General features: G+C 54.2%; 1 protein-coding gene and 4 non-coding genes across 5 annotated transcripts; 2 read left to right on the top strand and 3 right to left on the bottom strand.

The window, feature by feature from the left end:
- The first annotated feature begins 1,384 nt into the window (after positions 1 to 1,384).
- On the top strand, positions 1,385 to 1,485 carry TRNAL-UAA (transfer RNA leucine (anticodon UAA)). Its single transcript is given in 2 exon segments — positions 1,385 to 1,422; positions 1,440 to 1,485. It is a non-coding gene; the product is annotated as a tRNA-Leu (tRNA).
- Positions 1,486 to 3,081: 1,596 nt separating this feature from the next.
- TRNAC-GCA (transfer RNA cysteine (anticodon GCA)) lies at positions 3,082 to 3,153 on the bottom strand. Its single transcript has one exon. It is a non-coding gene; the product is annotated as a tRNA-Cys (tRNA).
- Positions 3,154 to 8,666: 5,513 nt separating this feature from the next.
- Positions 8,667 to 8,748, top strand: TRNAL-GAG (transfer RNA leucine (anticodon GAG)). Its single transcript has one exon. It is a non-coding gene; the product is annotated as a tRNA-Leu (tRNA).
- Positions 8,749 to 12,750: 4,002 nt separating this feature from the next.
- LOC142005745 (C-signal-like) lies at positions 12,751 to 18,813 on the bottom strand. Its single transcript, XM_074983095.1, has 6 exons — positions 18,585 to 18,813; positions 17,703 to 17,754; positions 16,838 to 17,025; positions 14,970 to 15,128; positions 13,970 to 14,089; positions 12,751 to 13,105 (listed from the first exon to the last, which is right to left on the bottom strand). Exons 1-6 carry the CDS (start codon positions 18,729 to 18,731, stop codon positions 12,992 to 12,994), a joined length of 780 nt encoding a protein of 259 aa, XP_074839196.1. The 5' UTR covers positions 18,732 to 18,813; the 3' UTR covers positions 12,751 to 12,991.
- Positions 18,814 to 22,022: 3,209 nt separating this feature from the next.
- On the bottom strand, positions 22,023 to 22,096 carry TRNAI-AAU (transfer RNA isoleucine (anticodon AAU)). The gene has a single exon. It is a non-coding gene; the product is annotated as a tRNA-Ile (tRNA).
- Positions 22,097 to 23,914: the final 1,818 nt, after the last annotated feature.

The raw sequence follows: 23,914 nt of genomic DNA, 5'->3' as shown, positions 1-23,914 counted from the left end.
GGGAGGAATAATTCTGAAATAAGCTAATCTGAAATAACTCTGTAGTGCAGGCAAAGCTGGAAAACCTCTGCCCTGGGGAATAACAGCGGTGGTGAACTGGCAATGTGTAAAGACAAATTCCTGATTACAACCAGTCACAGTGTGGGATTATTTAGGGTGTGTCGAAACTACAGAGTTTATATATATATATATATAAATATATATGGATGAGGATACACGTGTGCCCTGGTATGGTCTGTATGGCTGTCTGCAGTCCAGGCATGGGCATGGTCCTCCCCTCCTCTTGCCTGACTCTCAGCTGCTCCATGGCTTTTAAGTCTCTCCTTGGAGCTGTGAGCACCAGCTGCTCCCTGCACCAGGTGCCTAGAGGAGGGAAGGCGACTGGGCTCCAGCCTGGGGACCTTCCTTCCTCCCACTTTCCCTGACTTTGGATTCTGGCCCTGCTCCTCCTTCCCTTTAGTGCCATGGGGGGCAAGGGGCAAAGGAACCCCCCACCCTCACCCCCCTTTTGGACATAAATTCATGTTTTGCTTTATTTGTAAGGAAGTTTGGTAAAAAGTTAAACCTCTTAATCTGTTTAATTATTTTTGTTTTTATTACTAATAACTCCTTTCATATGAATTATTACAACCCCCCCTTCTCTTAGAGACCTAATACTGTAATGTGAATAATTTAGTGTTTGAGGTATTTGGAAGCAAAAAACAAAATGCATTTGTCATCGGGGTGGTTGGCTGGTGGCCCAGGAAAAGGTTTGTGTTGAGCGGGCTGGGCCAGGAGTCAGAAAGTTCAACTTTCACTGAGTCAGCAAGTTTCAGGGCTCTGAAGAGACAAAGAGGCCATGTCGACATGAGCCCAAAACTTTGAAATAGCCATGCAAATAGCCATTTCAAAGTTTACTAAGGAGTGCTGAAATACATATTCAGCGCCTCATTAGAATGCCAACAGCTGCGACACTTCAAAATTGACACGGCTCCCCGCCATGGGGCTCGTCCAAATGGGGCTCCTTTTCAAAAGGACCCCGGCCAGTTCAATATCCCCTTATTCTCATCTGCTGTTTGGAATCAGGGGATTTCGAAGTAGCCGGGGTCCTCTTGAAAAGAAGCCCTGTCTGGATGAGGCGTGTGGCGGTGAGCTGTGCCAATTTCGAAGTTCCACGGCTGCCAGCATTCTCATGGGGTGCTGAATACATATTTCATGACTTCATTGGGGAACTTCGAAATGGCCATTTGCATAGACATTTCAAAGTTTTGGGCCAGTGTAGACACAGCCAGACAGGGGAGGTGACCAGCCCCTGGGTGGGTGCTGTGGAACAGCCAGCACCAGACGGTCACCAGGTTCAAAGAGAAACTTGTATTTGAATCACAGGGCTTTCTTTTCTGTCTTTGTCAGGATGGCCGAGTGGTCTAAGGCGCCAGACTTAAGATGATATCTTCTCAGTAATCTGGTCTCTGTAGAGAGACGTGGGTTCAAATCCCACTCCTGACACATATACTCTCTCTTTAGCCTTGTTTTGGCTGAGGGGTTCAGCAACAGTGGAGGTAGGTGAGTCAACGTTGTGCCCTTGGAGCCAGCGAAGCTAAAAGCATCTTGGGGGGCCTTGGCAGGAGAGTTTCTTGCAGAACCAGAGACTTTGTTATCCCCCTCTTGATTCAGAACTGGTGAGGCCACAGCTGAGGCTCACCTACACTAGCCACCTGCTGGAAAAGGGGCATGGAAATGAGTCAGATCTGTGAATTGCAATGAGGTGCTGTATTGCACACGCAGCACTCAGGCTCACCAACCTCTGGTTCCAGGCCAGCCTATACACCTACGCACCCCATGCCTGGCCCTGCTGGGTTCCAGCTCCTCTGCTGGGCAGACTCCAAGCACAACCTAACGGTGTAAAGGTGGGGTGGGATGGTTTAATTATCCCCCATAGAGCCCAGCCTGTCCCCTGTGTCAGCCCCACAGTACCACACTCACCCCAGCTGAGTAGGGACTCAAACACACCGGGGGGATATGGTGCTTCAACCAGGCACAGGCAAAAGGGCGGTTGTGACTCAGCTGCAGACAGGGAGATGGCCAGTTGCTTGTAAGGGAAGGGTCTGTCCCCACAGCTGACTCAGGGGCTGTGGTCTCTCCCAGCTGCTGGGCTGGGCTGGGCTGTGCAGAGCTGGGGAAGGGGCAGATCATTGCCCTGAGGGAGTGAATGTCACACTCCCCACTCTGCCTCTGACAGCAACAGGTCAGTCTGCAGCACCAGCCACAGGTCCTCCTGTATCTCCAACCAGACAGGACATTTCTGGGGCCCCAATGCATCACAGAAACGTTGGTGAACCAGCCCAAGCAGAGACCCAGCTGCAGGGGAACCCATTCAGCAGGCAGGAGGGAGAAGCCCTCACGCAGGGGCAGCTGGGGAGAAAGAAGCCCAGCCCTGACAGAGATGTATCACAAACCACACACAGCTCCCCCTGAGAGCTGAGCTCAGAGTGCTGAGTGCCAATCATTGCACCATGGAACCTGCAGTTTAAGCCCTTTCTGAGCACCTCTGACTCTTGGCAGGCTGCTCCCCTGCACTCCTTGCCCCCCTCCAGCTCTTTCACCTCTCAGGACACTGCTTCCCGCTCCACTTCCCCTGCTCTCCTCGTCAGACGTCCATCTCCGCCCCTCTCGCTGCAACTCCAGAGTGAGGAGGCAGGTTCATTTTTCTCTGAAAGTGACCAGCCTGGAGAGAACTGGTGGAGAAGGAGAGACTGGAAAGGCTGGTGGTGATTGTAGAGGAGGATGTGGGTGGGGGAGGACACCACAGCCCTGGCTGTGAACTCACAGAGTGATCAACAACCTCTCTACATGCACTTAAAGCTTCACAGATACACAGGCCTGAATGTGATACATTTCATTAACCAGGGACAAGAACCTCTTTATAGGTATGAGGCCCAAAATTGCTCATGTCACTATCTACTGCCAGCTAAGGGACAGGTTTGCAAGATTTATGTGTGTCAACACTAGCAATTGTTGAGGCTTCAGCTCCGTTTAAAGAAATCCCATAGATTAGAAAACCAGAGCGTGTCAGAAACAAGGAGATCAATAACTGTCTTTGAAAGGGAGTGCTTGGATTTGAACCAAGGGCCTCTTGATCTGCAGTCAAATGCTCTACCACTGAGCTACACTCCCTTACCCAAGACCCCTTTTGAGTCATTGATCTTGAGTCTCCTACAGATCAAACTGTTTTCCAAGCTCCTGTCCCTCCCTGAACCCAGAGTGGTTTCACAAAGGCACAGACGGGGTTTGATGAAACTTTATTTCTCCCTGTGCATGTTACAGCTTGTCCCCCGCTGACCTGGCTTCTCCCACTCAGAGTTACAGCCCCTCAGGGGGGCAGATTACCGGCATACGTGGGACAGTTCTCTCCCAGCCACTTGAAGCAACATCAGTGGTTACAAAGAACGAGGAAAAAACCTACTGCAGGACACCCACCAATCAATCAGATATCGTTGGGTTTGCAGTCAGTGTCAGTCACTTCTCTACCTGGCACAGGTGGTGACCCCACAGCCTGGTTCCCTGAGGTGCTGGACAGCAGATCTTTTGCAGTGCTAACACGTCAGCCCTCGTGACAATATGAGCACACTGTTTTCAGTAAGAAGGTGCTGGGATGCATTGAACATGCCCCTACCAGTGACATTTAATCCATGTAGAGTTTGGGGTTCAACACTTTCACAGTGTCACACACCTTTTAAACTGGTCTGGCAGCACAATTGCCAACAGTCCCTTTCCCAGTCATATAGTCAGAGGCACGTTGCTGCTAGGGAAGGTGGAGCGTCCTCTGCACAATAACAAACCTCTCACCATATTCCAGTGATAGAGAGCCTGGCTCAGTGGTGGAACACTTGACTGCAGATGAAGCTATCCCGGGTGCCCCTGTTTGGATGGTTTTCTTAATGGAAATCCATTTTCACCTCTGGCTCCAGTATGTTTTGGGGTTGCACTGGATGCTTAAAATGGATTTAAACACTTCACACTTTCCTCTACAAAAGTACGAAAACAGAGCAAACCCGTCCCTCAGCTGCCTCAGTTCCCAGCCTCTGAGGCTCAGGTTTCTGTTCCCATCCATCACACAAAGGTGCAGTACGATGCACATGCGCAGGGCTCTGCTTGCCATGGGCTGCACTGGGCAGGAGAACCAAACCCACAGCCAGGGGCCTCAGGAGTGTGACACAGAAATGCCCTTGGTGCAGGCTGACACACCTAGGCCGTGTCACACTCAACCAGCAGCAACAGGGACTGACCCAGGCCCAGGAACAAGCGTGTGGCTCTGAGCAGTAAATAGTCACCAGGCAGGGGGCAGAGCTGGGCACAGGGCCAGGCAGAGTCCTCCCACAGAGGGAGCTGCAGAAAGGACCAATGCAGCAGAGAAACAAAGAGACATAACTGCCGAGTCTCACACATTGGCTCAGAGCTACCGAAGCAAGATACGAGTGAGCCAGGCTGATGCCAGCCCCACAGCCATGGGTCAGTAATTCGCCCTGAGACTGAAGGGGAGAGAGGTCCCGGGAGTGACTCCTTCCCCCAAAAGGCTCATTTGTGAGTTTACCTCTGGGCACCCAGAGGGAACAGACCCCTTGGGGCACAGCCCATGCACAGCACAGTTTAGTAAGCATGAAAGGAAGCACAAAAATCTACCCCACGAGCCCCAGTTTGAACTCTTATTGTCAGAGACAACGACATCTCCACTGCGGCTGCTCTCAGAACATGGAGCATCCACCAAAATGCTCGCAAGTGGCAGAGTTGTGCGGTTGACACAACCAGCCCTGTTGCATGTATCTCACCTGCCCAAGTAGCTCAGCAAATCTGTGTGACCAGGCAGGTGACAGGCACAGAAACACAGAGGATGCCAAGAACAGTAACAGCAGGTTACTGCCAGTCACCAGCACCCCTGGACAGAGGCATTTGGAATTCTTTTGGTGATGCCAACAGTGACACCCAGCAACCCCCCACCCTCCAGGCTGACCCCTGCAGAGCCCCCTGGGCATCATAGAGCCTATTTGTCCATCACAGCCAGGACAACAAGCAAAGGTGAGCTAAAAGGTACAGCAGAACTTGAACCCATCATCGGAGCATTAGGAGACTCACAATAACCAGTTCATCTCACCAGCCTCAGTGGAAAGGAGCCATGGGCAGCTGCAGAGAGTTTGTGGTCTCTGGAATGAGCTGTGTGGGTCAGGACATTTGCTTATTCTGAGGGTCATGCGCTCCAGGGGTAGAACATTTACTAGTGGTTGTGGGTGAGTGCCCAGGGCTGGGGCTGGGAAGTGGCCATGTCAGTGTCTCACTCAGGTCAAGGCTGGAAGGGAGTTTAGCCGGTGAAAACAGCCCAGGGGCAGGGAAGTGTTTCCCTGGACTCTCCGGCATTTCAGTGGGTCTGGCTACTTTGGGGCCAGGACACTGACCTGTCCTGCTGCAGTCGTTACCCCAGAGGGGCTTGGGGTTTCCAGTCTCAGACACAGCACACAAAGCCGCCCTCAGCAGCACTGCAAGAGCCACCCCACAGTGTGGCAGCCGCCATGTGCAGTTTGACCTGAAAGCCCAGAGCTGCTCCTTTCCCACAAGGGCAGGAGTGTCCAGGGGGCCTGAAGCACTGGCCTGTCACCAGCATGTGAACCTTCAGAACATCCATTGTGGGTCAGAACAAAGGTCCATCCAGCCCCATGTCCTGTCAGGGCCAACACCAGGTGCTGCAGAAGGTAGCAGCCCGGCACCCCTGGGAGCTGAACCCAGCAGCTCCTGTGTGCTCCTTTCAGCTGTGGGGCAGGAGATATGTCCCAAAGAGGCTTTTCCCTAGCTGCTGAGAAGCACAGAAGAACTCAGGACTTGCCCAGGATGGCACAGTGGAATGGAGACCTGCCCCAGGCCCTGTGGCTGGATCTATTGCTGTCAGGGGCAGAGAAACATTCCTTCCCCCTGGGCAAGTATCTGCTCTTTTCCCAGATGTGCACTGCCCAGCCCAGGAGCTGGGAGAGACCAGAGCACTGCATCAAGCCTTGGGGAACCAGCCCTTCACTCAGAGGCAGCTGCACCTGTGCCTGACCTCAGCTGAGTCAGGGCTGCCCCTTCCTTGCCAGGGAACTACACCCCTGGCTGTGTTTGGGGCCCTGCTTAGCCCCACACAGGAGCCCTGAAGGGGGCAGAGGTGAGTGGAGCTGACACTTCAGTCAGGCTTGGCACTTTCCGGGCAAATGAAATCATCCCACCCCCCAGCTCTGGCAGCCAGAGCTCAGCTCAGCCTCACAGAGGTGCCCTGTGCTTGGAGTCTGCCCAGCACAGGAGCTGGGAGGCAGCAAACTCAGGTGTGCTGGAAGTTGCAAACAATGGGGCTGGAAATCAACAAACAAAGATGCAGTGAGGATGGGATTTGAACCCATGCAGGCAGAGCACAATGGATTAGCAGTCAATCACCTTCACCACCTCATCTTCATGTGCTGCAAGTTTTTCATCCTTCCCAACGTCAATCCTGCCAGGAACCTTTCTGCACCCCGCTGGTTGGCCAGGGAAACAGGATGGCCAGATTTGGCCCAACAGTACTACTCTCACTCCTGTCCCCAGCAGTGCGGCTTCCTGAGGTGAGCAGGCCCCCAAAACAGCTGGGGTGCAGTGCCCCGGCCAGACATGGGGATGAGGTGGGGGAAGCCCTGGTTCAGCTGCAGCCACTGACATGGGCAGCTGCCTGTGAGAGAAGGGCCTGTCCCCAAGGCTGGCTCAGGGGCTCTGGTCTCTCCCAGCAGCTGGGATGAGCTGGGCTGTGCACAGCTGGGAAAGGGGCAGACACTTGCTTCTGGGGTTGAATGTCAAACTCCCCTCTCTCTGACACTGAGAGCAATAGATCAGCCTGCAGCACCAGCCACAGGGCCTCAGGCAGGTGTCCGTGTGACTGTCCCGCCCGGGAGCCCCTGGGGTCCTGTAACCAGACACAGTCCCCCTGCTCTACTCCATCTTGCCCCTTTTCGGTGCCTCTGAGCACACAGCACAAAGGAACAGCACAGTCTTAGAGCGTTTGAAAGCACAGACGCGCCTATCTCAAGCCCAGCGTTTAGATGCTTCAGAACACAGATGTGCAGTGTCAGCGTGACCCTGGACTGAAGCGTACAGACAAGGGGGCTAACAGGCTAGATGTTGACCACAGAGCCTCAAATTGCCCTCGGCTGCTACCGATAATTGAGACGCCCACACTTCATGCAAAGCCGAGCTGCTGAGCCTTCAGCTGTACCCCTCGCGTTCCCAATGAGCCAACAAGACAGCAGGTGGCACAGGATGGGCCATTAAGCAGGCGAGGCAGCATATTGCCCAATCGTCTGAGAGTGTGACCCAGAAACCTACCATACGCTCTGTAGCACAGACAGACAGACGGACAGACACATCCTGCACCCAGCTACAAAGGCTGTTCACACACAGAAAAGAGGTTCTGATATTTGACAGCTAAACCATTTCCCTCAAATGTCATATTAAGCACATCTGCCCATCACACAGGCAGGTGGAGGGTTTGTGGTCCCAGTTGCTCACAACCAGACACATCCAAAGCCATGAACCACCAGCCTGGCTCAGTCACAAAGGGACAGTGGTCCCTGGTGCCTCAAGGCTGACAGAGAGCCCCTCAAGACCACCACTGCCCAGTCCACCCAGGACCTGCTCCTTACTCACTCAGACAGAGCTTTGCTTGTTTTCCTTCCACCCAGAATCCCACTTCTCTTCCTGGGTTACCAGGAGCCACTCCTGGAGCACCATTGGACAGGCACAGGATTCTGCCTCCCTGCAGCCAGCCTCACCTGCACAGGCTTTGGCAGGAGAAAGAGTGGTGCTCCATTAACTGCACTGAGGTGCTAAGCTGCTCTCCTGCCTGCCTCAGCTTTACTTCCTTCTTCTGCCCCATTCCAGCCTCACTTCTTCCTTTAGCAAGTCACGCAAAGGAGGCCAGCAGGAGAGCCGGCCTCAGTAGGTCAATCCTCAAGGGCAGAGGAGGCCAAGACACAAGCCTCCTGAAAAAGACCGGCCGAACTTGTGTAGCTTCCCCAGTCTGAGAGCGACGTATATGCTCTGCTGATACCTCTACCCTTTTTCACACAGCAGTTGGGTTTACCCCGGAGACAGAATGAGACCAGCTCTTCTCAGGCCCAAAGGGGAGCAAAGCAACCAAAGCACGGCTGTTTTCATGGGGCTTTAAACCAAGTACATTGCATGCGTAAAGCAAATATAACAACCACAAAGCTACAGAAGTTCTATCTGGGTTGGGTTCCCCTCCCATCACGTCCATCCACAAGTCACTGCTTACCCTGGCCCACGTGGGGAGCCCTTCAAAGGCTCAGCTGCCAGAGCAGAGGATGGCAGCTGCACCCAGGAACTGTGACTCCAGCTTTAAGAGTATCATGACCAGTAATCCCTATCACCTTCCTCTGTGTGTCAGTGTGATCTGGGATAAAAAGCAGCCGAGAGAGACGGCAGGGGAAGGTTAGGATGTGCTAAAAGCCATCTTGTTGGAATACTGTGTCACAGCCCCCTTTTATTGAAAACATGCTGACATTTTCACTAGGTATGACATATGAGGCGTTTTAATACTTCCTATGTACTCTTGGCGTAAACTGTTCTGAAACTCAGGAAATGTCAAGAGAGGTTGATGCTCGCATGAGGTACTTTGGGTAAGTAGTGTGGCTGAGTGGTATAAGGCGCTGGATTGAGGCTTCAGTCTCATTGGAGGCGTGGGTTTAAATCCCACCACTGCCATTTCTTTACAAGCGGGAAGATGGATAGAAAGCTGCTTTGATGGCCAGACCCCAACTGTTGGAACTTACATCTCTGTTTGGAGATGGGTTTCAAGTATAATGTCCTCATGATCAATTCTCTGTCTTGCAGGGTTCAACATCTTTATTCAAAAGCTGGATGAGGGGGAATACTACACCATTAGCAAATTTGCAGTTGACCCTAAACGAGGGGAAGGGGTTGATCTGCTGGAGGGTAGGCATAAGGTCCTGAGTGACTTGGATAAATTGCAGGGTGGGGTCAAAAGAAATGTCATGAGGATCAATAAGGACAAATGGGCTGTGGCCACATTTGGCCAAAACCTCAAAATAGCCATGCTAATGGCCAGCTACTCTGCTGATAGGAATAGGGGGATTTCAAAGTCTGCGGGGTCCTTTGGAAACCTGCCTGTGCACCAAAAGGAGATGATGCCAACACCCAACCCCATTGGATGACTTCACCGTACTTGCCAACACAAGAAGATACTGCATCAGGAACTGGATTTGAGAGAAGGTCTGCCAGATCCAAACGACCACCTGTCGAGACTAGAGACCATGGTATGTAGTATTTACAGTGTTTTCGATGTCGTATTTCTGCCAACAGTATAGTGGCTTATTCCATATTTGTTGCTGTAGTTACAATCAGTTTTATTTGAAAATGAAGAGGGCTTCTCAAGAGGGGAGGGAATGTGGTGCTTTAGGTGTAAGACTGCTTGTAATTTCTAGAACTGTGAATCCAGGCTGCTGGCAGTCTGGAAACACAGGAAACATGAAGAAGAAGTTAGAAGATTAGCAGGGGCCTTACAGAGAGCTACAAAATAGTGTAGCAGCTTTGTCAAGAGGTCTCACTTTTGGAAATAAAGTGTGTGGAAGTTTGTTTGTGCCTTGCTTGTACGGTACCACAGGCTGGTGGGAGCAGGTCCCTCACAATCCTGGGTGTCCCTGAGGAGCGTCACACTCAGCTTAGAAGATTGAAAAGCTGAGTTCCCTTGTCCCTGCTCTGCCCTCTTTGTGTGCAAAAGGACACTTGCCTCCTCTGTCTGCCTCCACATCAGCTCCAGTAGCTCCACACCACAGCAGTGGTTCACAATCTGTGACCTGCTTGCAGCTCATTCAGCACCCACTTGTGACATCCTCACAAACACACAGGTAGTATTGGACACAGCCCACATTACACGCTGTGGTTTCAGATGCAGCCTACAGTAGTGAACAAGTTGAGAACCATTGTGCTCGAGATGCTCAGAAGAGCCAAGTTTGGGTTAAAATTCCCCTCTGGCTGGTTCCCCACCCATTCAGCCCAGCCCAGACTCTGAGAATGGGAAAGAAAGTAACTGCTGGAGGAGATGAAATACCCTCCACAAGTCCAACAGCTCCAGATCAACCAAGAGATTATCAGAGTGAGAATCGAGTGCCAGATAGAGGGGTCTGTAACTGTACGTGCTGAGTCCCAGGGGAGGGAAACCATCATTCATTGCTTCTGTGAACTCCAGCACAGACAGAGAACTGCTGCCTGGTTCTTCTTTCCCCTGCAAGTTGTGTAGGGACAGAGGTCATCAAGGGCCTTGGTAAGAAGCTGTAACATTTGTGAGTTCTCACTGGTTGTTTCCACAGCTTTTTATTCCTGTGCTGGCTAAAGTAGGGCCAGCCAGCCAGTCAGCTGCTCTGGGACTGTCAAAAGGGCTGCAGGGAGCTGTCTCATCAGAGACTGAGGCTTCATTACTTGCTTGCCAGAGTGTGGTCTGGAGGGTTGTTTCTCCTTTAAACCCTGACAGTCTGACTTTGGGATTTCTGAGTGCCCCAGAACACACCTTACTGTCTCCTCTTCACTAGCAAGTAGCCCCTTTTTGCTTTTTTGTCACATGGCTGTCAGTGTGAAGAGGCACAGCTCGGTGAAGTGCATGTACGGTCCCCCGCCCTGCTCATGAACTCTCTGCAGGGAGACACCAGCTAATCGCCTGCTTCTCAGAAATTTTCTTCTTCCTGTAAAGAATGTGCCAACAGGAGCTTTGTACTGCTGAAGGATTTGGGGAATGTGTCCTCAAATGTAAAGGTGAGCCCATGTAATGCCTTGAAAACAAAGCCTGATGGGAGCAAGTGAAGCAAAGCGTTTTCATCTCTTGTAAATAGCTTGTTGTTGGAAAGTCACATTTTATGACTTTACCCAATGTAAGAATTGTGGAGTCTCACCAGCGCTTGAAGTTGTTGTGGGCTACAGGGCACTCATGACTGCTGTGTCAGATATGGATTACAGAGGGATCCCTTCATGGAAACATTATGAAGTGAAAAAGGGTAGGACTAGTGGTTGATTCAGCTTGCTGGAAGCCTTTGGGCTATACAGCGGTAAAACTGGTTTGACTATTTCTTCCCCTCGCTGTTAGAAGGTGGACCTAAAAATGGGTCAATAACTATTCTGTTAGAATTCATCCTGGTGAATACGGAGATGCTGTACCTCGATGCAGAGCTGAATACCAGTGTGAACTGAAATCCCCTATGAGCTGGTAGCTGAGGCCCTGGAGTGCTTCAAACACAGGTTTCTGTCTATTGCAAAACCCACAAGACAGGAGAGGGACATCTGGTGTGAGAAGCAGCCAGCAGGTGTGAGCGGCGGGTGGGCAGCTGGCAGGGGATGCGGAACACCAGTGCAGCACAAAGGTTGCATTACCTCCAGTTCAGAGAGGGAATGCAGCAAGGGCCATGTCTACACTAGCCTGTTCCTTTCGGAAGGGGCATGGTAATGAGTGAGGTCGGAAGATGATAATGAGGTGCTGCCATCAACATGCAGTGCCTCATAAGCATAATGGAGGACAGGGCGATTGAAAAGTGCCACTTTCGAACCTTGTACCATCTGTGTGTGGGGGGGGGCGCTGTCGAAAGGACCACCTATTATTCAAATGTCCCTTCTTCCTTTTTAGTTTTATGAAGGGGCGAGTGTAGACAAGTCGAAAGTGATGTGTCAGGGAGTGCAGGGACTGGGAAGACTTGGAAGTGGGGCATTTGAAGTGGGTAGGGAGAAAGTTTGGGTGTGTGGATTGGCTCTTTCCAGTATAGGACGGCTAAGCCTGAGAGGCAAAGGGCACTGCTCCATCTGCTTGAGCTGGGATACTTACTTGAGGCTTGGTTGTGAACTCTGGGTGTGGTATTTTCCCAAGCTTATGCCATATGACTTTTCTGCCTCCTTCATTTAAAGCTCATTTTCTACACTCAGACTCTGTGCTTGTGAGTGGGGAAGCATTGCCCCTGCGAGGCACCCAGGGCTGTGCAAATTTCCCAGGCTTCTGGGTGGGGGCTCCAGATGGGTCTATGTGAGATGGATGAAAAGGGACCCCTCGATGTTGAAACAGACCCTGGTTGCTGCCGACTCATTCTGACAAAAGACTTACATTTCACAGCTGTAGACCCTCTTATCAGACTGAGCTCCTTCATGAGTCCCTCAGTAAATCAAAGGGGTGACTATCCTCCAGTCTCTTTCATAGAGTACTAGAAGTGGAAGGGACCTCACGAGGTGAAAAAGCCCAGTTCCCTGCACGTTTCCTCACACGGACTCCTCAAATGTCAATCAAAACTCCAGTAGCTGAGATTTATTCCCCACAAAAATATCAGTTGCATCTGTTTCGAGGTGATATTGGTTCAGGAGTCCAGAACTGTGACAAGAGAAAGAAAAGAGAAATTCCGGTCTAATTCCTAAAAGTGCTCACGCTGAGCCAGATTGGAAGGTTTCCCTTCCGCATAACTTCCAGCAGTTTGTGCTTCCTGGGATGCTTTTCCAATTAGGCCACGTCAAAGGCTTCTTTGTCTTTCCAACATTGTTGCTGCCTTCAGTGTAGGTACAGGAGGAGAGGAGAAATGATCCTGTCAATGTCCCTTACTTTACACGCTCCTCTGGGTGCCAGAAAGATCCTCAGTGTGTCTCAGAGCCAGGCACCTCAGGGCAAACAGCCCATTGAGCAGCTGCCTTTCATGGCCATTGTGAACCTGTTGCCTACATGTCCCTTCCTGGTGAACGGCCAGGGATGGTAACTAAACATCTAGCTGGGTGTGGGTCACTGCTTTGTTGCTACTGCAGAGTTAGTCCCTGGGCGTTTCTCAGATTCACAGCAAAGAAAGAACTAACACCAAGAAAGAGCAATTTTTTTGTCTTCCAAGGTAAGAAAGGTACATTTTTGAGAGAATTTTATCACGGTCACTGGAAAAGCCTGGCCCAGGGCTCTTGGCACAGGGCTGGGAACATCTCACCAAGGAAGAACTTTCCCTTCCCAGTTCACAAAGCCTCCATTGTCCTTCTCGCAGAGCGTGGAGAGCACGTGCAGCATCCCTCTGACACTCGCCTCCGCCGTCACTGGGGCCTATGGGTGGGGGGAAGCAGAGTGAGGTGGGGGAGCTGACTTTGGGAGCATCCCAGGACCCCAGGGGCCCAGAGACAGGACCAAGTCGAGCCCTTGGCCCAGCTGGAGTTCCCTTGAACTGTCCCTCCCCTGAGTGGCATGAATTTTCTTGTGTGTCCCAAGGCAGAGGGGTGTGCAAAACACAGCTGTGTTGTGATGCATGACCTTCACCCTGGTGCACGTAACACAATTCATGCTGTGGGAGTGGGGCCAAGGGGTGTGAGTGGGGGAGGGGCTCTGGGCTGGGACAGAGGGTTGGGGTGCAGCAGTGTGAGGGCTCTGCCTGGGAGTTTGGGCTTTAGGGAAAAGCTGGAAATTAGGGATTTGGGATGCAGGTGTGGAAGGTGCTCAGGACTGGAGGGTGGGTGTGAGGATGGGAGTCCAGGCTCTGGGCTGGAGAGCTGGAGTGGGTTTCAGCTCTTGGCTGGAGAGTGGGCAGTAGAAGTGGTCCAGGGTCCAGGCTAGGAGTTGGGCTTTGGGGTACATGAAGATACTGGGTGGAGAGCACAGACATGACTGCATGCAAGTACCTGTGAGCTGGTGCCCATAAAAACCCCACAGCAGCAGCAGCAGCAGCAGCAGCAGCAGCGCTGCTCACCTTCACTCTGGGATGCCAGCAGCTTGAGGAACCAAGCAAGCGGCAGCAGGAGGTTGGAAGCCCAGAGCACAGCACGGAATCCCTGAGGGCATCTGAGTGGGACACGATCCCTCCGTGCAGGGCGGAGGTGGAGGGTAGGACGGGTTCCAGCACAGCCATTACCCCCAACAATGAACATCTGCTCCTAACACTTGGCTACCACTGGCCTCTCCCAGCGAGGCACCTACCTGGATGGAGCCGGAACTCCCCATGTCTGTCTGCACCCAGCCAGGATGGACAGCGACACTCAGGATCCCATCTCCACCATGCCCTAAGGCCTGGCACTTGGTGAGCATGTTGAGAGCAGCCTGCAGGTGAGAAGCCATGAGCAGAGACAGCAGAATGTGGGGGAGGGAATGAGCCCTCTAAGAAATGACCCACCCTCCCACAGGTGTACAAGGGTCTGAGAGCAGCGTTCCTTTTAATTTCATCTTTCCATGTGCAGAATAAATTGCACGTACACCAAGGCATGTGCGTGTGGCCACAACCAGTAAAAACACACCCTGCCAGATGTGGGTGCTCTGTTTATCAGCTGGGCTGCATTTGAATTTCTCCTGGATGGCCCCCCAAGCACTCAGCTTCTAGAAAACACTTGTGAAAAGAAAACAATAGTGTGAGCTGCAATCTCTCAGGAAGGGCAGCAAGACACAGAGATGCAGAGGTAGCTGCACTTTGACTAGCCACTGATGCTGAGAGGCTTCCAGTGGGCTGTGACAGGTGAACACACCTGAGAGCCGTGCAGGATCTGGATGGGTAGGGGAAAGTGGAAATGTGACATCGATTCTCCTTTGGATTCCATTTTACCAGGCCCCCTTGAGTTGAACTGGGGATGGTCTCGAAGTGGGGTAAGTCCAACCCTGGGAGGGGTAGAATTAACAGCTCTGCAGTGGCCCTTCCCTGTGCCAAGACTGGCTTCATTGGGGCTGAGCCATCCCTGGCCCATCTCTGCATGGGGAGTTCTCTGCCAGGATACAGTCACAACAGAAACTTTCTCACCAGACGGGAACTCTGATGGGAAGCTGACTGGAATTGCAGGCAGCTGAAGAAGAGCTGGACCCAGCAAACACAGTGCTGGAGGCTGGAGTGGTGGGAGTACGATGGGGAACATGTGGAATGCACTAACTGACATGAATTTCTGGAAGGAGCAAACCCAAGCAGCAGTCAGGCCCTGCTGGGTGTGCCCTGTACCTTGCTGCAGCGATAGGAGATGATTTGGACCGTATTCCAGTCGCAGACATTCTGGATGGAGCCAGCCTCGCTGGAGATGTTGACGATGGCCGCCTTGCTGCAGCTCAGCCCTGTCTGGGGGCTTCCCTGGGCAGCCTGCTTCAGCAAGGGCAGGAAGGCCTGGGCAGTGGGGACAGCAGAGTAGCAATGCAGTCATGAGGCAGGTCACCAGAATGGGGTCGGTCTCTGCTCTTCCCCCGACACCCAGCCCCTAGGCAGACCAGAAGCAGGAGCCCCAGGCAGGCAGGTGTGTGGAGCTGCAGACCCTCCTCATGCCCCGCCAGAGGCCAACAATGATCCCTAGCTCATGTCCCTGCCTTCATGTCCCTACGGTTCCCCACGCCTGCCCACATGGCTCAGCTGCAGCTCTTCAGCTATGAGGCTTTACCCAGGCCAGGCTGAAAGCCAGAGAAAGGGCAGGGTAAGAGTCATGTGGACACCTGTGGGGACCACCCCGTGTCCTGGCCAGGAGCCCCGAGGCTCAGGGACTCAGGCTGTGTGCTGCTCCCACACCTGCCTCCCCTGGGCAGGGCAAAGCGTCTGAGTTGCCCATCCAGCTCCAGCATCTGGCTTAGCCAGGAGCCGGGGTGTCGGGGGAGAGGCACAGAACCTCCCCACATCTCTTGCCCCTCTTCTGAGGCACCTCCCCACCACCTGCCCTTGGCGTGAAGCTGACTTACCTGTGCCAGCTGCAGAGCAGATGCCTGAGCCCCCCGGCCCCTGGCCACACAAGCCCTGTCTCCCCGGCCTACGCCAGCCTTGCTCTCTGCACGCAGGCCAGTGACGGACCTACCCAGCCTGGAGCCCTCCGAGCCTGTCCTGCCCCCCAGCCCCTTGTGCACCACCATTCTCAGGTTCACCAGGGCTCGGCAGCCACAGTGAGCCTACTTGGGGGGCATCACTGCTGAGCACCCAGCGCTGAGGAGGGTTTGGAGTGAACCCAGGGGAAAGCTCATTCTTCAGGCTGTCGATTTAGCGCCAGCTCCTCGTGCAAGTGACTCACAAATTCCCTCAGGGTGGGGATGCAGCGGGAGTGGGGGTGCAGTGTGGGTCGGGCATCAGGGGAAGGGGCTGAGTGGGGGCAGGGCGTGGGTCGAGCAGGCACCAGCGGCCTCTCCCGCACCCAGGCAGCTGCCGGTGTTCGCACCCAGCCCTCCGCTCGTGGGTATCACAAGCTGCCCAGGGGGTTCGGGGGCTTTAGGCAGATGCTCGCCAGCACTCGATGCCTTTGTTCAAGGAGGGAAACAGCCCTGATAGCCCCTTCCTGCTGCTCATCCCACCGGGGACTATTTGTCAAGAAGAAAGGACACGTTTCTGTCCTCACGGTTCCCAGGCCCCCCAGTTCCTGGCTGTGGCCCTGTGTCCATGAGACTCAGCCCGGGCAGCCAGAGACCATCTCACAGATGCACTCTGCAGTCACACTCAGACCCAGAGGAGACAGACGCCCCTCTGCTGGCAGGGCCCCAGCTGGGGGGCATGGAGAGAGGCCACTTAACACTACACACAATGGCAGGGTTGGGGAGACAGAGGTTTCTCATGAAAGGTAGCTGGGGCCTCGTGCATTGCACTGTCCTTGCACTGATGCTCTGGGTGTGAAAAGTGAGGGATTGAAGCTCTGTGTGCTGCAGAGCCAGGGCCATGCAGGGATCTGGGGGTGAGTCTTCATTTCTGAGAGGTTCAAGTCCTATAATCCACTTGAAGCCTGTGGTCCTACCAGCCAAGGCCCCACATTGATCCAGTGACCCAAACCCAGGGAAGGGAGGACTCCTGGCCCAAGCACTGTCAAACCCTAGTGCATTTGTCCATGTGCTCTCTGTTAGGGCCCTTACCTGGCTCACCAGCAAGGGCCCCGTCACGTTGGTCGCGTACACCAGGGCCATGTCCTCTGGTGTCTCTGACTCCAGTGTGTTCAACTTCACTATCCCAGCGTTGTTTATCAGCAGATTGAGCCCCGAGCCTTTCAGGTGTGTCTCAACTCTGGCTGCCGCCGCCTTAATGCTGGCTGGGTCTGTGACATCTACAGCGACAGAGCAGGGGGTCAAGAGCATGATTCCCCCTCTCCGATGTCACCCCTACCAGAGCACGGCCCCCTGGGCCAGAGGGCTTCTTCCATTGGGCTCAGAGGTGGGAGAGGGGTTGGGGAAGGGAGTTGGGGGTGGGGACTGCTGCTGGGTCCAGGCACGGGGAGCTGTGCTGGAGCAACAAGAGGAAAGGCCAGTTCAGAGAGACAATTATGATCAGTTCCTTGGACAATCTGAGTAGCCTAGAAAATGTGAATGTGCTGGAGTCGGTGATTAGTTCATACGTGTGGCGTTGCTCTTACCTAGACAAAGGAAGTGGATGATTTAGAATTGCTTGTGATGCATTGGAGGTGAGAGAATTCCCCAGCTGGACACGTGGGGATCCATCCCAGAGGTGGCAATGCTGGACAGAGCTCACAGGAGAGTCCTGCCACGTGGTGGCTCTGGGGCTTTCCAGCCTCTGGAGCTCCAGCCCACGCTCCAGACGATCCATTCGTACATTCCTCCTTTGGAGCTCGGTCAGGTGTCAGTGGGCTCTCAGCGATTATTGTCTCTGGTCCTGCTCTCCCCATGGGGATCAGGAGGGCTTGGGAAGGGGGATGTGTAATGAAAGAGGGAGAACGTGTAGCAGGGAGACGGGAGGGGAGCTCTGGGCCTGGGGCTGGACACCCACCGAGTGCAACTGTCACCAGGTTTGGATGTTTGGCCGCCAGGTTCTGCAACTCCTGAGAAAGAATAAAGCTCATGGTTATGGACATTGGGCCCACGCCCAGGGCCAGGCTGGGCAGAGTCCAGATCCCCACTGCCCCTTGGCACCAAGTTCATGCCTTACTGCTTTCCTCTGCAAAGCCTCCTCATAGTGTCCTGCCCTGGGGTTCTGAGGCTGCAGGAGGCTCCTAATTTCCCCTGGGCATTTCCAATGCCAGCATCTAACTCAGTGCGATGGAGTCATGGACCCAAATCACTTCCCCATCAGTAGCCCACCTGTGTTCCCTCGGTGCCCTCTGCAAATGTGTGTCCCACAGCGAGGCCAGACACAGTGACTGTGCGAAGCGGCTGAGCCTTTGGGAATGGGGATGCTGGGGAGGAGCAGGGCATGGGGGAGCAGCAGGCGTGTCTAGGAGTTGGACAGGACGGAGACCAATGGAGAGTGGGAGGAAGGTGGTGGAGGGCAGTTCCCCCACGGGTGGTAAGGGGAGTCCCCTCCCAGCAGATGAAGGCTGGCAGTGTCACAAGCTCTCATCAGCTGGCTGTGAGTGGGGATTTTGTCAGCTGCAGAAGGAGCTGGTGCCGTGACCTAGAAGTTCCTCTGAGCCTGAAGTTTCCCAGGCCGGGTGTGGGAGCAGAGGTGAGAAGAGAGAGGGCCTGAGGCAGTGGCAGACAAGGGAGGGGTTGGACTAACTATCTGGGCAGCTCTGCACCTTCCAGCCAGAGCAGCGTCTGCAGTCACTGCCTGCTCTGCTGTGTGGGTCTCTGCACCGAGTGCTCAGAGACTGGAAGTCCTTTGGGTAGTTTCTCCTTCCCCCTCCAGCCATGCCCCTCGCCCCATTCTCACCTGCATTCGCTCTCCCATCGGGTCCCGGCAGGTGGCAAAGACCCACTCCGGTGGGCTGGAGTTCCCCAGAAGCTGCTTGACGAGTTCCAGGCCGATTCCTCGATTGGCCCCGGTCACCAGAACACTGCGGAGATTCAAGCCAGCCATGGTCCCTCGCCTGCCTGTGCTGGGTGAGAGCTGCACTAGTTAGAGCCCTGACTTCCCTGCGCACCCACAGCTGGGGTTGTCGAACGATATCGCCAGGAAAATAACTCTGCTGCTATCATGTGACGAGACAGGAAGAGCTGGAATGGTTTTCGTCTATTTGTTCCCCCTCCTCCCTGGGTCGGGGGGTCGGTTGGTTTGGTTACTGCTTACTGACGTTTTGGTTCAGGGCCAATCAAGTGCTGGCTGCCTTACTGTGCAGAAGGGCAACACCCCTGTCCTGACTGTGCCCTGAGCGAGGAGCCACTGCAATCATAATCCGCTTTCCACAGCTGTCAGTAGTGCTGTGTGTACAGGATGGAGAAAGTGCATGAAAGGCTGGAAGAGCGTGTGCTTGGAGGTCAGGATTTTCCTGTAGAGTTTTATGGCTTGTTAATTTTGGCACCAAAGCGGAGGGCAAAACTCTGCACAGCTAAGGATGTAGATGTGCAATTGTCGAGGTAGTGAGAATCAGTCAGGTGCCTGTACCCAGCCCTGCTAGAGCTGGAGAGGTTCCTACACTGTTAGAAGACACAAGGTCGAGTTCTCCACAAGGGGTCTCTTACACAATGCAAGGCAGCACTTTCCCTTGCATGACCTTATTTCCATTTGCTGCATGCGGGACACATGGTAAAATTACTCAGGTTTGAGCAGGCTCCGGAGCAATCCAGCAGACCGCAGCCTGCAGGGTCACACGCCCGCCCCAGATTTCTGTCAGGGTTCCCATCAGAATGTGCCCAGCAGCAATTTTTGTAATCTGTGTGGGAGGAAATGACGGGAGCCGCTTCAGGCCACAGCATGTGGGGCGGGTTGGAGGGATGACTTGGCCCGTGTCTTTGCAGAGCTTTTCCTTTCTCCTCACCCTCCTCTGCAGCTGGAAATAAGTCGTTTTTTGTTGCCCGCCCAGAATAAAAGACAGCTAAGAGCTGCAGGCTGTTGCTGGCCACCAACATTAGCCAGCCACCTCCTGTCCCCAGACACAGTGTGGGCAGGCAGGGACTGAAACCTAAGGCTGCAGTGCGCACCACGGCCCAGAGGGCCTGAGTGGGTGGTGTTCAGCTGACTCAGCCAGAGTGGAGGCTTAGCAGACAGTCCATAGAGCAGCCCCTTGCACACTGGGACAGGTGTTGGAGGGGGGCTTGGGAGTGTGTGCAGAAGGTCTTAAGCTCTTGTCCGGGGGTTGCTGTGGATCCTACATCTTTGTGGTGCAAACAGCCTGGAGGTGAATATCTCAGACAGTTCCCACTCAGCAGCACAATGGGCATAAGACAGGTTCCCTGCCTACTCTAGCTCCATGCTGCCCCCTAAGGTCGCGTCTACATTAGCAAGTACATTCGAAATTAGAATTGGAAGACCGAGCTCTTTCAAAAGAACCTGCGGAGCGTCCACACACACCCTGCGCCCTTTCGAAAGTAACTTGGAAAGAACTCCCGCGTTCTTTCGAAGTCGGTCCTCCATTCCTGGGATGGGAAGAGCGGCCTCCTTCGAAAGACAATTTCGAAAGAGAGCAAGTGTAGACACTCTGTGGCCCGCTCATTTGAAAGAGGGAGTCCTCTATGGCGGCGATCAGCTGGCAGGCGAAGGCGACGCTCACAGCACAGACGGAGCTCTGTGGTTCTAGTGTCCGACCACACTTGAGAGGACGCAGGCTCCCAGAAACCCTTAGGCAGGAAGCTGAGAGCGTGGAGTCAGCAGTGAGGTCACACTGCTCTCCAGCTCACCAGGCACCACAACCGACAGCCAGTCCCCCACACCACCCAGACTTATGACCAGCCACCCAGACCCCCGCCCACCCCAGGGGCCCTCCAAAGACATCGGGGAGTTGTCCCAGGAGGCGGCCCAGGCCCTGAATCATCGAGCCCCCTCCTGGACAGAAGCCGAGATCCCGGACCTCCTCTCCCTCTGGGAGGATGAGGAGGTCCTCTAACAAAGGGGGGGTCCTTTGCTGCAATGCAGTCGCCTTCCAGCTGCTGGCAAAGGGGCCGCTCGGCCACGGCCACCCCACATGCACACCGGACCAGGTCCAGTCAAAGGTAAAAGAACTGCGGCAGGGGTATTGCAGGGCCCGGGACGCAGCCGGGCGGTTGGGGGCAGCCCCCACAAGCTGCCCCTACTACAAAGAGCTCCACTGCCTCCTGGGGCCGAAGTAGGCTGGACCTCCCACCATCTTCCTCAACACATCTGTCAGGGACACTGAGCCAGAGACAGCGACCGAGGGCGAGGAGCACCCGGGGTCGTTCGCCAGCACCAGGCGACCACGGACAGCACAGCCACTCGACCCCACCAGCGATGACAAGGGCTCAAGCGAAGGGGCTCTTGTCATTGATCTCCCATCCAGGCCATCCAGCTGGGTCCTGTCCGACTGTGCCTCGCCTGCCTTCCTGGAGGGACCCCTAGGTAGGTGCCATGCACACCAGCCTCCCTAGTGCTCAGGGAGGGAGTGTCAGGTCCCACCCGGGGAGGCCACAGGCATCCCACAGGGCCACCAGTCCAGGTGCATGTGGACCCTGGACAGCTCTGTTCCCCGGGCTCTCAGGGGGATGATGCGCGGCACTCAGCACCACATAGATGGGACAGCATCAGGGGCTGCCCAGACATGGAGGCAGCAGGGAAACAGCATCCGGGGAGGGTGCGTTCCCCCAGGACTGTCAGCCAACCCCACCTCTGCAGAGACCCACCCTGTCACCTGTACCTCTCTGCCCCTCTCCTGAGCTCCCGTGGGCAAAGCTGCTCATCATGGACTTCCTCCAGGGCCTCCTCCTTGTGCTTCTGCACCCCACCCCCAAGGGCCCTTCCTGCGCCTTCCCCAGCCCTCAGCCCACCAGAGCAGCAGCTGGGGGACCTGAGTGAAGAAGCAGAACTCAGGCAGGAAGAGGAGCAGGGCAGGCAGGGACTGGCACCACTGGTGAGTTACCTGGGCCTGTGGTGCTGCAGTAGCAGGTGTCCAGGGAGGGAGCCTGTGAGGCCAGAAGGCCTTTGGGGAGAGATGGGGAGCAGAGAAAGCCAATGGAGCTGCTGTAGGGGGCTGGTGCCCTTGGCAGAGGGCTCCTGCTGCTCCTTCCTGTGGGAGGCGTGTGTTGCAGAGTTGGGAATCTGGGGATCCTCACCTCCCCCAGGACCACTCTGCAGCCCTTCCCTCTGCCTCGGGTGGTGACTCCCACTTGCTCCCTGCCAGCCTCTCAGCCTGGTTCCTTCAGCTCTTTGGGCCTCCTGCCCAGAGCAGCCGCAAGAAGGAAAGCAGAAACGACATGCCCATGGCCAGCATGGGGCTTGAACCCACGACCTTGGCGTTATTAGCACCACGCTCTGACCAACTGAGCTAGCCGGCCAGCTGCAAAAAGTTTCTCACAAGGGGCCTTTTTGGAAATGAGCAACAGGCAGCTGCAGGGCCACTGAACGGGGATTTTCTCCCCTCCCCCACCAGCCTGGCCTCCCCTTTCAGACTCTCTCACCATCCCCCACTGCTCTGAGCCCAGCTTGGAGTTCCCCCAGCCCCGGCTGCCCCTTGCCAGCTGTCCTGGGTCCTGCAGTGGGTCCCTCAGATCCTGTCTCTCCCACCCCTCCCCAGTGCCCTGATCCCCTTGTCCCCTCAGACCCTGCCAACCCCCCAACTGCCCTTTTCCCCTCCTCTCCCTCAGCCACAAGCCCTGCCCGGGTTCCCCTTCACACCTGCCACCTCTCCCCCCTGGAAGCCAAACTCCTCCTCCCTCTGCACTGCAGAGTAACCAGCTGAAACCTTGGGCCCTGCCCAGGGGCTGTGTCAGAACGTCTCCCACCTGCACAATTCATGTCCACGGCAGGGGGTTTGCTTCCCAGCAAGGTTAGGAAATGTTGGGGAGGAAGCAAAAGGAAGCTACAAGAGGCACATCGGCCAGGTTTATTGCCGTATTGGATACAGTAGTAGTTCCCTGTAGATTTCTTAGTCTAAGTCAGGGCATACTACAAATATGCACCCACAGTCAATGGACTCGGCTCGGTCAGTGGTGGGACTTTCCACTGCCCCCTCGGCCGGACCCAAACCACATGCCACGATTACATTCTTATACACAGGTAGAAACAGCTTACTCATCACTCCTGACGTATTGAGGTACAGCCCTTCTATATAGTCAGGTGCCGCCTCTCACCTTGTACATGGTGGTTTGAACAAAACTCTATCCATCATATTACCCTTTCGCCCCTGTCATTGGGATGGGTCAGCCTGTTCTTTCTAATCTGTGGAATGCTCCAGGGTCAGGTATTCTAGTACCATGTTCCTGTTTCAACACACCAAGTAGACAGGTTTCTGCAACATCAACCCTCTTCTTGCCAACTTCTGAGAGCACTGCATTCCTTTTGCTTACAAATGCACTTTGCTTTCTGTTAGCAGAGTTTTGACCATTACTTTGGTTCAGGCCTAAGGCTGGGCCTGTACTTACTACAGATACTTCACCCCAGATGGGATTTGAATCCACAATCCTTGGCTTAGAAGGCCAATGCCTTATCCATTAGGCCACTGGGATACACCAAAAAAAGGAAGCAACGAGGGATAAAATTCTCTCTCAAAAATGTACATTTCTCACCAAGGAAGACAAAACATTTGCTCTTTCTTTGTCTTTGTTCTTTCTTTGTTCTGAATCTGAGAAATGCCCACGCACTAACTCTGCAGTAGCAACAAAGCAGTGACCCGCACCCAGCTAGATGTTCAGTTACCATCCCTGGCCATTCACCAGGAAGGGACATGTGGGCAACAGGTTCACAATGGCCATGAAAGGCAGCTGATCAATGGGCTTGACACCATGAGCTGTTTGGCTCTGACACACACCGAGGATCTTTCTGGCACCCAGATGAGCGTGTAAATAAAGGGACATTGACAGGATCATTTCTCCTCTCCTCCTGTACCTACAATGAAGGCAGCAACAATGTTGGAAAGACAAAGAAACTTTTGATGTGGCCTAACTGGAAAAGCATCCCAGGAAGCACAAACTGCTCAAAGTTATGGGGAAGGGAAACCTTCCAATCTGGCTCAGCCTGAGCACATTTAGGAATTAGACTGGAATTTCTCTTTTCTTTCTCTTGTAACAGTTCTGGACTCCTGCACCAATACCACCTCGAAACACATGCAGCTGATCTTTTTGTGGGGAATAAATGCTTTTTAATGTTTCATCGAA

Source organism: Carettochelys insculpta, unplaced genomic scaffold (genome assembly GCF_033958435.1).
Source record: "Carettochelys insculpta isolate YL-2023 unplaced genomic scaffold, ASM3395843v1 scaffold_0035, whole genome shotgun sequence".
NCBI classification, from domain to species: Eukaryota; Metazoa; Chordata; order Testudines; family Carettochelyidae; genus Carettochelys; species Carettochelys insculpta.
Note: the sequence above shows the minus strand (reverse complement) of the source record. Positions and strands in the feature narration are given on the sequence as shown.